At 43.9% G+C, this 13,545-nt stretch overlaps 1 protein-coding gene and 1 long non-coding RNA gene across 2 annotated transcripts; both read left to right on the top strand.

Moving 5' to 3' along the window:
• The first annotated feature begins 2,425 nt into the window (after positions 1-2,425).
• On the top strand, positions 2,426-2,896 carry LOC146273588 (uncharacterized). Its single transcript, XR_014766573.1, has 3 exons — positions 2,426-2,573; positions 2,682-2,750; positions 2,826-2,896. It is a non-coding gene; the product is annotated as an uncharacterized LOC146273588 (long non-coding RNA).
• A 142-nt stretch (positions 2,897-3,038) lies between these two features.
• On the top strand, positions 3,039-5,153 carry LOC146273587 (uncharacterized). Its single transcript, XM_084704021.1, has 2 exons — positions 3,039-3,204; positions 3,459-5,153. Exons 1-2 carry the CDS (start codon positions 3,039-3,041, stop codon positions 4,865-4,867), a joined length of 1,575 nt encoding a protein of 524 aa, XP_084560147.1. The 3' UTR covers positions 4,868-5,153.
• Positions 5,154-13,545: the final 8,392 nt, after the last annotated feature.

Below are 13,545 nucleotides of genomic sequence, written 5' to 3'. Positions count from 1 at the left end.
GATCTGGTCTCTGGCTGGTTCAAAAGATCATTCAAATATTGTTCTGGACATCTTGGTACAGTTACAAAATATGGGTAAATGATTGTTTTATTATGAAAGCTTTGTGTAGATACCAAGAATGACATGGTTATCTTTCAGGAAGAAGGAGTAGTTAGTAGAATCAAGATTTCAGTGAACACAACATTAAAACAAAGTAACAAACATGACACAAATATCCCTCTCATAATTCTCCACCTTGTACTCCCGTGGTAAAGGTGAAGTCTGAATAACTTTCCTCAAAAGTTCTGATTAAGGTATGTTCTCTGTTCAACTGCCGCCAAAACGGATAGCAAATGCTTGCTGGAGACGTGTTGTCTCAAGCAGGCCCTTTGAAGCTTGCAAGCTAGCAGGAGGGCTGTGATTGGGGAGGTCCCCCCCCCAATTCTATGGTTCCTTTGCATCGGCATTTGGTGGGTAATCAGCATACTGAGGGTGTCACAACGGCTGATTAGGTTTGTCTGATGTGATTGAATCACTCTTCAGGTGTGGCAAGATGTTGGCTCTGTGTGGTCTTGCTGACCTCACTACATCTTCTAAGAGAAACCAGACCAATAGGGAGGATTTAGTTGTCTGTCTCTGGACCACACTCCAGTACAGTAGGTGGTGCTAGTAGACCTACAACACGAATCTGATTAAAACTGAAAAATAATATGTTGTTCAAACTACAACATGGATGAAAGAATGCACTTCACCGCCTGATCTGTGAAACAGAAGAAACATTCTTGTTTTAATGTTGTGAGCAAGGAGAGAAATCTCCTGGAGAGGTCCAGCTTATACAGGTGCAGCACAGATGTTCCCCATCAGTGATCATGGCTCCTCCCCCTGCCTGCCATCCTGCAACTGAAACAAACACACAGAAACAGCAGACAGGGAGAGGAGACCGTAACACTGATACATGTTGATGCTGATGACTGTTAACATAGAGCATTTGCATATCATAGAGCAGCATTAGATCCTTACTCTCTGTCCATCTGGTTACTGACATCATGTTTTTCATCATCATTGATTAACATCAACACACACTGATAGTTTACTGATGTGTACTTTTGGTTGTTCACAATATGTGCTTCATGTTTTGGCCACTCGCAATGTTTATGGGCCTATCTTGTTGTTATTATCAGTGACCTATACACTTTGTAAAGCTCTCTCTTGGAAGTCGCTTTGGATAAAAGCGTCTGCTAAATGAATAAATGTAAATGTACTGTTGTGATCTTGTTTTAACTTTTTCATTCTTTATCTTTCAACACAGATCAACTTGCAGGTGAGTAATTTTCCTTGTTTCATTTCATATAACGTTATGTTTATTTTAGACTTCAAAGATGACATTTATACCGTTTTCTTTTATATTTCATGGAGCCGTTGTTTAAATATCCCCCAAATACATAGTTTTAGTTAGTCAAGGTTCAGAGTTCTCAGTTGAAAGGGAAAGACTGTGTTCTTCACAAGAAGTAAAGTAGGGGAGGAGGTCTGCATGATGTTGTATGGGAATGTTTTGGAAAAGGACCAGACGTGATGGTGTCTATCAGTAAGGCAGAGGCCAATAAAACAGCATCTCTTCTTCTTTTCAGTCTTCTCCTTACCGTCTATTAAGGTTGGAGAATACCGAGCTAGGAGTCTGAGAACATTCCTCTTTACAGAATCTCTCCAGATCATCCAGGGTCCTAGGTCCTCTCTTGTGCACTCTTCTCTTCAGCTCAGCCCACAGGTTTAAATGAGGTTCAGATCAGGGGACTGAGATGACTATGGCAGAAGACTGTTTTTGTGTTCAGTTAACACTTTTTGTGTGTATTTGCACCTAAATAAATGTACTTCAATTGAAGGTTGAATTGTTCAAATTTTTTCCAATGTGACATTAAGTTGAATTACAAAAAGGTGAAAACACTTTTCCCCATCTTTGCCAAGAGGTGCCAGTAATGTTGGAACCCACTGTAGGTGTGACGGTCAGGTGTCCCAATACTTTCATCCATATAGTGTAGAATGTGCACCTGTAGTGTCATAAATGCAGATCTAACCTGTCAGTTCTCCATCATTGTTTCAGCTGAAGAGTATTTACAAAGAGAGAGTCCAGAGAACAAGAGGAGTAGAGAGGAATCTGCTTGGTTACTTGGTGAGTATAAAACTACAATAATAGAAAAATGTATAAAAAGGATTTCAATTTCTATAGTGAAAATACATAACCAAGTATATTTGTGTTCTTAATGCAGATTAATTTACATTTAAAGTTTAATTTGATCAAAACAGGTATTTTGTGAACTGTGTTTAATGTGTCAGGTAGTCAGACTTAAAGTATTGCTGAATTTAAAATGTCTACAAATGATCAGCCTGCTAAGTCAGTGATGTATAGATCTACTGCTCTACTACTAAACTCTTCTCATCCCCTCTAGAGAATCAGATAGACAGTAAACTAGAGACCAACTACAGTAAACTAGTAGACCAACTACGAGAGAAGGACAAACAACTAAGCGAGAGAGATGAACTGCTGAAAGAGAGAGAAAGACATGTGGAAGATGCCAAAAATGAAAACATTAAACTTGGTAAGATTCCATGGCATAACTTGTATTTCATATAATTTCTTTGATACATTTGAAGTGTTTTGTATTTGGAAATGGTATGTTTATGGTGTATATTTTCAATTATTTCAGCACAGCAGATATGTGACCTGAACACTGAGATAGAGACCCAGAGAAATGATTTATTGGTTAAAACCACTGGTGAGTGTTGTGAAGTTTGAATATTTCACTCTAAATAGGATGCCCACTGAATGTTCTTTTCTTCTTGTGTATTAGAGAGAGGAGAGATCTCAGAAGCAGAACCCAAACTACCAATCAGGAGGAGACCCAGCAGGGATCCGCCTCCAGAGAGTGAGTCATCAACTCTGTTAAAACACCTGAATATTTGACCCAGTCCATTCTCTATACACTGTTCATGCACCTACAGCAACCTACCGAATGCTTTGCTCAGTATCATAGTCAGATGACTCTGTTGAGGTTAACATCTGGATGAATGTCCAGGGTGACCCTCAGGTCAGTAGTTTGAGCTGTGTCCTGTGTTGTGTTGCAGTGGGAGGAGAGACCCCAGATACAGACCCTCCACTACCACAGGATGAAGGTTCTACTGTGGTCCCTGGAGTCAGGAGGAGACGCAGCATTGAACAGGCTCCAAACAGTGAGTCATCATCTGTTACAGACACCTACAAACACCTGAACATCTAACCCATCCTCTACTGTCCTTACATCTTCTATCCTACTGTGTGTTCAGTTTCATAGTGATCATGGAGTTCAGATGTCTTAACCCAATGTCCAAACATACTGATATCCATTACAGTCCACTGTTCGACAACATGTTTACTCACTCTTGAAATCATCCAGTCCTATCCAACTAGACCAGTGGTGTGACCATGTCCCTGTGTTGTGTTGCAGTGGGGGGAGAGAGCAGCAGTCCAGACCCTCCAGTGTCTCCCAGTGTGTCTGAGCTGAGACTGGTGCTGCTGGGGAGGACTGGGGCTGGGAGGAGGGCAGCAGGAAACACCATCCTGGGCAGAGAGGAGTTTGGGGCCCAGGACAGCCCCTCTGCAGTCACCCAGAGGAGTAGGAGGAGAGAGGGGGACGTGTGTGGGAGACGGCTGGTGCTGGTGGACACTCCAGACTGGTTCTGCCCTGGGCTCTCTCTGGAGGAGATGAGACAGGATGTGGGGCTGTGTGTCCGTCTGTCCGCCCCTGGACCCCACGCCTTCCTCCTGGTCGTACCAGTGGAGCCCTCTGAGGGGGAGGAGAGAGGAGCCATGGAGAGAATGGAGGACATGTTTGGAGAGGGTTGTTGGGGACACACTGTCATTCTGTTCACCCATGATGACAGTCTGAGGGAGCAGAGCATGGAGGAGTTTCTCCAAACAGCAAGTCAGGACCTCCAGCAGCTTGTAGAGAAATGTGGGAACAGGTACCACGTCCTCAACATGAAGGACAGGGCCCATGGCACTCAGGTCCCAGAGCTGCTGCACCAGGTAGAGGAGATGGTGGCAGGAAACAGAGAGAGCTTCTACAGCAGTCAGACCTACCAGGAGGCAGAGGCCCAGGTCAGAGAGATGGAGGTCATCATTCATAAAGGGATAGAATACAGGAAACAGAGAGAAGAAAGAGAAATGAAAGAGAGGGGTGAGGAAGAGATTCAACACTGTCTAGAGAGAAAGGAGAGAGAGATCCAGAAGTTGAAGTTAGACATCAGAACACTCAATGAGAAAATAACAGATCTAGAGAAACAGCTGGAGGAAGAGAGGGATGACCAGAAAATAAGAGAGCTACAGAGTGAGCTAAAGAGAGAGATGCATCAGAGAGAGGAGTTAGAAAAACATTTGGAAAGTGTCAGAGAAAAGTCAGAAGAAGAGAGTCGAGAGCTGAAGGAGAAACACCAGAAAGACATGGAGAAGATGAGGGTGAAGTTTGAAGAAGAGGCCAGAGTTGAAGCAGAGAGAAAACTAATGAAGATTGTCCTGCCTGCATTACAGAAACATCTTAGTGTCTTGATGTCAGAGAGAGAGATGCAGCTCAGAAGACAGGTGGAGGAGAAGAACAGACAAATAGAGGAGAACAATACAATACAACACATAGAAATGAACATGAAGGATACAGAGATGGAGAGACTCAGACAGGATGTTAGAGAGCTCAGGGAAGCACACATCTTACTGGAGGAGAGACAAGTCAGAGGCAGGAGAGATCAGACGGTTCTGGTAGGAGTGTTGTCTTGGCTCAAGAGAAACTCTTCAGGTTGGCTTCTTCACAACCTCAGACGTACTGCAGACCCTGGTCTGTTAGCAGCCCTGAGTGAGTTTTGAACTGCAGAGAGGAAGGCAATGGAGATTAGAAGAGGAGTTTGAAAGGTGCTGGTATACTTACTGAAGTCAAAGTATTTACTGTTTGATCACAGCATCCATGACCAAGGTGTCATCATACAGTACATTTACAAAGTAGACCAGTAGCTGAAATGTAACAAGCCCTAAAATTTGCTGATTTCCTTGTGATACTTTATTGTGATTGAGATGCTGTTGTACAGCAGACCTAAAGTCATGTATTTGCCTCCTATGGGGATAAATAAAGTGTCCATGATGTTTTGTCATGTGATATCTGTTCTGGGGGGTATTCCAGGTAGCGGGTTTAACAAACTCTGAGATTAACCCTGAACTCTGAGTTGAGTTACTCTAACATGGGAAACTCCGAAAATTAGGTTCCAGAAAAGCTGATATGAATTTGTTAACTCAACTCTGAGTACGGCAACTCTGAGTTCAGCGCGTGCATGAATATTACCAAAAGCCAACATCTATGGAGCTCCGATACTAGGATTCACCATGGCAACCGACGACAAAAAACGTCATATTTCACCACACTTTAGATATAAGTTTTATTTCGTGTTCATGCATCAATCTGAGCACATATTCCGGAAAAAAGCAACACGGCTGTATAGCCTTTAGCTACAATTGGCGTGGGAGACAATTGCTGCCGAGTCAATGCATTTACTATTTGAATGCAGTCCGTACATTGAACATTTAACCCCACTGTCCGTTAATATTACAGGAGAAAAAGTGGTGGACTTAATAAAATAGCATGTTCAATGTTATATTACATATAAAAACATACTACGAACAGGTAATGCATATGTTGCTTATAGGCTACGCTTGTGATTGTAGCCTCGACGTCACCATGGTTTTAATCATATTCGACATGATACAAAGTTTAAATATCAATTGGTGGCTATTTCAACTTGTAGTAGCAGTTTCCCTCAACAGAATGCTTTTTATCAAAGGATGATGATGATGATTAAGATGACGAAGAGACATTAATGACTGCTGCCGCAGAAATGGATGCAGAGAATTACTATGTATGGTAGCTAGGGCCTACTGGTAGTTCTCTCTCCATGTACTTTTATTTACACGCTTTTTTTGTATTGTTCAGTTACACTGACATTATGAGAATATTGAATATAAAAACTATTTGCACATTCTGACAACAGGGCATGCTGTATACAGTGAGATGTTCATTTAATGGCAGGTGAATTTTCATGTGGAACAGTGAAATGTAGCTAATGTAATCTCATGTATACCCAGTTACAAGTAAGTTAGTTGTACAAACTGCACCTCGTGAAGAAAGTGCCAAAAACTGACCAAGAGATGGTGTAGGCCTACTTAGGGTAGAAGAATAAAGGCTAATCTCGAAAAAGATTTACTGGAACACCAGTTACGAGAGGATGCATGGTCACAGGTGATGTTAATTGTAGGAACAATAACCTACATTAATATTAATTGTTGAATTTTCTGAATTTCTATTTTGACCAAGAGATGTTGTACATAGGGCAGAAGAATAAAGCCTGATCTTGTAAGGCTATCCACCTGCCCCCAGCTCTCTTATGGTAAAATATGGAGTTACTGGATGGAGTCTCAACTTGATGGCTCTCACATCTTTGTAACTTATTGTAGCATTGCTAGACATGTTGATAAGTAAGGGTCAAGATTCTGGTGTGATTGTAGTTGTTCTTGGGTATAAACGGAATTGTGAAGCATTGTTCTGTGGATTCTTGATCTCCTGAGACCTTCTCCTCAGCTCTGGCTTGTCCTAGGCCTACTCCTTCTTCCTCACCTCATGCTTTCTATCTCTGGTTTACAATAATCATGGTAGAGTAGGCATAAGAGTTAACTTCATTGATTGCATTAATTTGCAATATGATAAAATGATTATATTTAACCTTAATTTGACCATTCCTATGCCTGTCTGCCAATGCTATCAGGCTAAGAAAGTGGGAGGGGATCGGTAGAAATCAGAGTAAGGCATGGAAAACCTGCTAGCGAGCAGGTTAGTTTCAAGGAGTAAGTTACCATGGAAACTTACCAAAAGGTTTCGTTACCTCTCTTTCTCGAACGTGGAACTCTGAGTATGCCTCTTTTCAGGGTTAAACAACTCAAAGTTTTCACTAAACCCGCTACTTGGAATACCCCCCTGGTGTTTCTTTATCAAAACACCTAAATACTGAAGCCTCTGTTGATACGTCATGTCTCATATGTTGACGATGTCTTTTTGAGAAAAGCTCTGCTTTTGACCACATCCCTGATCTTGATACCGGGATTCAGTAAAAGACAGCAGAAATGTCTGCAAGTGTGAAGAGTAACTAAGTTGTATATAACGTAGTTCTGCACCGATCTCGAGAAGGCAGAAATGAGAATAAAGGTGTTACTGTATGTGGGCAGGAGGGAGGACCCAAACACAGGGAGAAAGGCAGACAGGATTTTCTTTAAACAATACATTTTTTGTCACAAAAACCGGGAACAGCTAGGGTACTCACATGAACACACACAACATGACAGAACCGACAAGGACTGATCAGGGGAGGAACCATAAATACACACAAGACCAAACTACACACAGGTGAACCAAACCACAGCTAATGAGCAAACAGAAAATGACACACCAATGAACAAGACACAGAGGAAGACCAAAGCACAGAACCCAGGGAATATGACACAAGGAAACACTAGAGCAGGAAACACTAACTCAGGCTGGCGTACGGCCATGGCCATGTCAGTACTGTCACCGGACGTCTCAGCAGGACATCAAGGCAGGGTGACTGGGGGGGTCTGTTGGGAACTGAAGGGGACCGGGGAGGCAGGGCTGAGTGTTGGAGCACGTCCAGAGGGTGACCAGTACAGGCCAGGAGGGCCACTCAGAAGCAGGATCGACGGGTAGAGCCGATCAGGGGGTCGTCAGCAGGGGAAGGTGTGCTGCTTGGGGGCCGCTGGGGACTCTGGAGGGGGCAGGGAGGCCGCGGGGGGGGGGGGGGGGGGGGGCTGCTCGGGGGGGCAGGGTGCTCAGCAGCCAGGTGTCAGAAATATGAATCTATCAAGCATTGCACAGTCAGTCGGTGAACACGTTTAAGAAAGTTAATTGCTTGCGGCCGGCCCACAAGGAGACAAAAACATCACACGCCATTGTGCTACAAGTTTGTCCGCTAGCATGTTGTGCTAGCTAGCTATTTAAGCAGAACCGCTCTTTACAGTCATTGGTTAAGACAAAGGCATGCAAATATTCCACTGCTCTTCTTCATTGGCTCCTTGCATAGACCTGGCGCAGGCGTGTGTGCATGCGTGTTTGAGTGTGTGTGCCTTTTGACCCCTGTAAGCTTGACCACATGATTCACCCAACACAGATAAGGCCAGACATCTTTTATGGCCTCTCCAGTAAGAGAGAGTGGTCAGCCCATGTCACCTTGTTTACATATGCCTAGTGTTCACCAAAGTTCAGATTTGGGGGTAGGCCTCTCTCTACACACAAGGAATGCTGAACACAAAATCATTCTAATACAGGATAAATGTGTTACATCTTCAATTTTTCCAACACCCGGGCTCAGAGGGGGCAAAACCTCTGCCCCATGGGGGTCACTGGGGTCCGGAAGGTGAAGCTGCGGGGGACTCCTATCTGATTTACAGATTAATAGTAGAACGACACTTTGGAGCCCTTTGGCTTTTGATGTGGCATTCTTGTGGGAAGCTTTTAATGTCTCTAAGGTGTCTCATCAGTATTACGGACCAGGGGAAAGGGTTTGAGGACAAGAGGAGAAGGAGAGGCCAGTGCCCTAAGCTAAGAAGAAGATGATAGGCCCATGTGCAATTATTGAAAGCATATCTGATGTCAGTTTTTATTTACCCACTGTCAATACTGCAAGTTCAGTTGAGGCCAAAGTCTCTTTTAGTTTGCCGTGTGATAAAGACACAGAGTAATACAATTGTAAGGCACACCCCACCCCATCAATCTAATATCCATTGTAACTTGAATGGAACTTAAAGCAAGTGGCTTTTCCCAAGTCAGTAAGGAAACTGTGAATCAGTTCTCCATTTGCAGATTTCAGGAAAAGTGGATACGTACTATCATGACTATTCTTTCTGAGAGATGTTTTATTTATTGTGCTTCAATTGGTGTACGCTTCTTTCTCCTGGTGAAAGGAGCAAAGGTTACATGTATTGTTGTGGGCAATATATGTAGATTGACCATACAGAATGATTTGTTATACGTTTATATAAGGCAGTGTGTATGTGATGTTCTTTACCACCCTTCCAAACGACCTGTAGTATACATGTCCTTCGTTATGACGGGTAACTTCAATCAGACTTTATTCCCTTCAAGATAAGATTCTACACCCATATTGACTTGACTTTAACCTGTCACTGTCTGTTCTTTATCAATGAACAAAGGAGCTTACAGATTACCACTTATAAAACACATACATGTAACTATGTCCTAAAATTCTTTCACACCAGCAAAAAAGACTTTTACTAGCATGGAGGAAGTCACCAAACAGCTAAAAGGCCTCTTATTTCTCTAGCATGCAGGAAGTCACCAAACAGCTGTGGAGGGACCGTCAGCATAGGCCATGTATTTCCAACAGCCTAACCTCAGCATGGAGGTGGAGGCGTTGGCATTGCAGCCGTGGTACTCACTCAGTACCCAGCCTGGAGGGCTAGGGCCAGGCCGGCCACCTGACCTCGTCACCAGGGGAACGAGGGAGTGGCCACTCAGACTACCTGGAGCAGGGACGCTAGCTATCGCCGAGAAATACACACAGCACAGAATTCAAATATTTCATTAAAATGTTTTCCTATAAGAATATGATGAGAATCTCTTATCATGAGAATTTCTTCACACCATCACAAGTGTTTAATTAAGTGGATGTTAACTGTCACAGAGGTCTTACTCAAGGCCCTTCCATTGAAAACTGAAAGTGCAACTGAGTTCCAGTCCACTAATTGACCATGTTTTCACACAACAAACCACATTCTGGGCTTTGGATGCCAGCTTCCCAGTCCTCACCTAACAGCGTGGGATACAGGTCAACCAGAGATCCAGGCAAGCTGAGCTGCTGGCCAGACTTCACCCCTGGACCCATGACCAGCAGAGGATCATGGGAGCTGCCCTCCAGCATGGACATCTTGTAGAACTGCCGGTGCTCCATGACCAGGTCCCCATGGTCAGCTGTGAACATCAGCACAGTGCTGTCCTGAAGTCCTGAGTCCTGAAGGGCTGACATCACCTGACCTGGGCCCAACAGAGACAGGAGGCGAGGATTTAGAGTCTGTAATGGTCAGTATCTGTAAACTCTACTGGGTACCATCAAGTCAATCATTACCATCACAGAGAATTACGGTGAATTTGATTGTTCAATCAAATTCAAAGCAGAAGCGTGGCATCTGTTTCAGCACACATGGAATTATAGAAGGCCCGCATGCTTCTGACATCCTCTGTTGTGAAGTTCCCTTTGTAGTTCTTAGTGTAGGTGGATGTAGGGTGTAGGTCTTTTGGATGTATTGTTCTTGCTGGAAGGGGGAATCTGAGAATGCACAGCGTGCAGTTGTTGCTTGATGCCCATCCTCATTGTAACTATGAACAATGAAACACTTGTGAGAAATAGGAGGACTACTTTATAATGTTATCAAGGTCAGAGGTTATTCGTCAAAGGAAGTTTGAGAAAAGTATATATTTTACGTGTCAGGTTGTGTGTAAGTGTATGTTTACATATGTGTATATATGTGAGTGGGTGTGCATGTATGTTTGTGTACATATGTGTGTGTTGTGGCAACCTGTGGGTCTGCAGTGTTTGGCTGTAGAGTCAGTTTAGAGTCAAACATTGGGCAGGGAAAAACATTAGAAGTCAAACTGGGCCACGGCAGAGGGTAAAATGGTCGATACTGTTTCTCTTCTCCTCAACAGATGAGTTTAAATTTAGGGTACCAGAGAGGCTTGTGGAGGCTGAAGGGTGGGGGCTGAACAGCACTGGTCTCAGGCGAGAGGTGACATGAGAGGGTGATGTCCACCCTCTCATGTCACCTCTCTCCTGAGACCAGTGCTGTTGCCATGACGATCAGGTGGTTTAAGGACGAGGCCAACTAAAACCCCAAGAAAAGAAGGTGGAGGCAGTACAGGCCTCCCCACAACCCACCACCAGGACTCAGGTATGTGCCTTCCTCAGCTTGGCTGGATACTAGCACCAGTTTGTGGTGCCGTGGTGGAGAGGGAAGCCCTGTAGGTCAAGTGGGCGGTCCAGGACCTCAGGCACTAATTACTGGGCCCCCACTTCACTTTGGTCACCACCCACGCTCCTCTGCAGTGGATGGTGAAGGCCAAGGACAGCAAGACCCTTGTCACTGGATGGTTCCTCTCTCTCCAGGATTTATCTTTTGAGCTCCGTCAAAGGTCCTGGTCTCAGCATGGTAACGTGGATGGGCTCTCCAGGATGCTCTCCCTCTGGGGGGCTCCCCTCCATGTCAAAACGACTCCTACGGGCTACAGCTTGGCGCTTGGGGAGGGAGTTGTGGCCGGGCGGGCGGGGCCGGTCAGGCTGTCAGCACCCAGTCTGCAGCACCTCACAGTGCAGCCCTGCAGCATTCCAGCACAAATAAACCACCTGTACGACAGCCTTTGGGTTCTCCCTGCCACAGTGTGTATGAGTCTGGGGCCTCCTTCATGTATTGTCCACACTGCTACTGCTCCCAGTGAACACTCTGCTATACTCATAGAAGTATGGAGAAAAAGAGAGGGCAGGGCAGAAAGAAAAGGATGGGGAAAGAGACACAGAGAAAGAGAGAGGAAGGAAGGGGTAGTATAGATGAGCAAACAGAACTGTCTGTGTTTCAATATTTCATCCAGATCCTCCATCACCAGACAGCTGCTGTCTTCCCATTCTACCATGGAGGCAGGTGGAGGCAGGAGGAGGCAGGGGGAGAGGAGAGGGAGGTGGGAGGGTAAATGAGGTAGGGGGGAGGCAGGGGGTTGGGGAGCCTTTAGATGGGATTCTGTTATGCACCACTTTAACCCTGTTGATCCTTGGCCTAGTTTTAAAGCCGTGGTGATCGATTTGGGAAGGCCTGTGTGTATGTAGATCAAACTATCTCCACAACATCACCTGCTTGACTTCATGAACCAATAGTACCACTCTGTCCATTTCTCTACGTAGATGTTTGACAAAGAGACACAGGTTCAGGAGCCTCTCCACAACATTTCATGAATGGGTCCTCGGTCAGGGACCGAGCACTCGTCCTGCTTGGAGAAAGTCTGTCTGTGTGTGTCTGTGTGTGTGTGAGTGTGTGAAGCTAAGCTTCAACAGGGAAATGCACTGTGGCACTATGGGAATGTATGAGAAGGAAATCAATCAGTCGACCTGATAATATATGTAGCCGATTCCTAACGAACTCGTCTTTGATACGAACGTGTTCTAACGCATCTAAAATGTTAACACAATCTTAAATATTTGACCATTCATTTGTTGTAATGTTAGTAGAAGCTGAGCTTCCCTTGCAGTCTTAAAGAAATCGCTACTGGGCTGGGGGGGGTAAGAGGTAGTGGAGTATTGGGATTGGGCCTAAGACCCTCCCCCATGTGTCTGCAAGCGCGCACGTTTATCAGTCTGAAATAAATGGCTGATGAAACAGGTTGGTTAAAGTTGACTGTATATAAGTTCTGAGTTGTGAAATACGTATGTTAAAAAGTAAGTTTAATGTAATTAATGTAATGTGAATGAAAACATGCCTAGGTTTTGCTTGACGCAAACTGCGCGATTCAATTTATCTACTTTATCGTTCACAGCATGTGGCTACATCCATTATCTTAGCTTTGATGTGTAATCTGTAGTACTATAGTTAAAACTGCCATTCTGTGCCTACCAGTTGTCACAAGTGGGTGCGTGCCGAAGTTCTGGTGGGCTAATTGATGCTGTCTTTACCAGAGTGGTTACACCTATCAAACCTGTCTTTTCATGTATTAGTGTATTTACTGTATTCATAATGAAACAGGTAGGCGTAACCTATTTCATGCTTATAGACGTATACATAATAAAACGAAATCATGTAATTTCTGACATGTGCGCTCTCTTTTCATGTGATAACCAATATGATGATGAGATTAACATGTGTGACCTGTGCATACATACATGTAAGCGTGCGTGTGTTAGTAAAGATTCAGACTTTATTTGTTTTTTTTACAGCAAAGCTGATTTCTCACTGTGTGGTTTTACGTGAAAGTAGTATTTGAGCGCTGGGTACAGGACATAGAATCGCTGTACAATTCACACTGTCAAAAATGTTCCTACCAATTGGAGTAAAGTGCGAAAAACCCAACTAATAGTTATTTAAAAACATCCCAATCATACCATTGTGTCTAAAACCTCGGGCCATTGGAAAAGACGCCTCGCTATTTAGACATTATGACGTCATATGTCATACAGGGATTGTGACGCACTTTACCAAATGATATAAAAACGAATTGCAAAATCAAATCTGTCAGTGATTAAATAAATTTTCATCACACGGCAAGGGGTTGTTTGAAAGAGTTTGTCATCCTTACTGAGTGTAAAACATGGATGAGATCCCAAAACAGGAAAGAAAAGAACGGAGGCCTAAACAGAAGGTAAGTGGGTTATCTACCTGTTAGCTAAAACAATTAAAACACACGAACATTTTTGGTTCTTTAGATTCTTTAGAAT

This window comes from Hypomesus nipponensis, chromosome 9, assembly GCF_054491055.1.
Source record: "Hypomesus nipponensis isolate SF chromosome 9, ASM5449105v1, whole genome shotgun sequence".
NCBI lineage: Eukaryota > Metazoa > Chordata > Actinopteri > Osmeriformes > Osmeridae > Hypomesus > Hypomesus nipponensis.
The sequence above is the reverse complement of the archived record's forward strand: the minus strand, read 5'-3'. Positions and strand labels throughout refer to the sequence as shown.

Excerpts from the sequence above, each read along its gene's own strand:
- LOC146273587 (XM_084704021.1), top strand. The coding sequence starts at position 3,039 with ATGAATGTCCAGGGTGACCCTCAGGTCAGTAGTTTGAGCTGTGTCCTG. Across the intron at positions 3,205-3,458 it reads CATTGAACAGGCTCCAAACA|TGGGGGGAGAGAGCAGCAGT; the intron begins GTGAGTCATCAT and ends GTTGTGTTGCAG.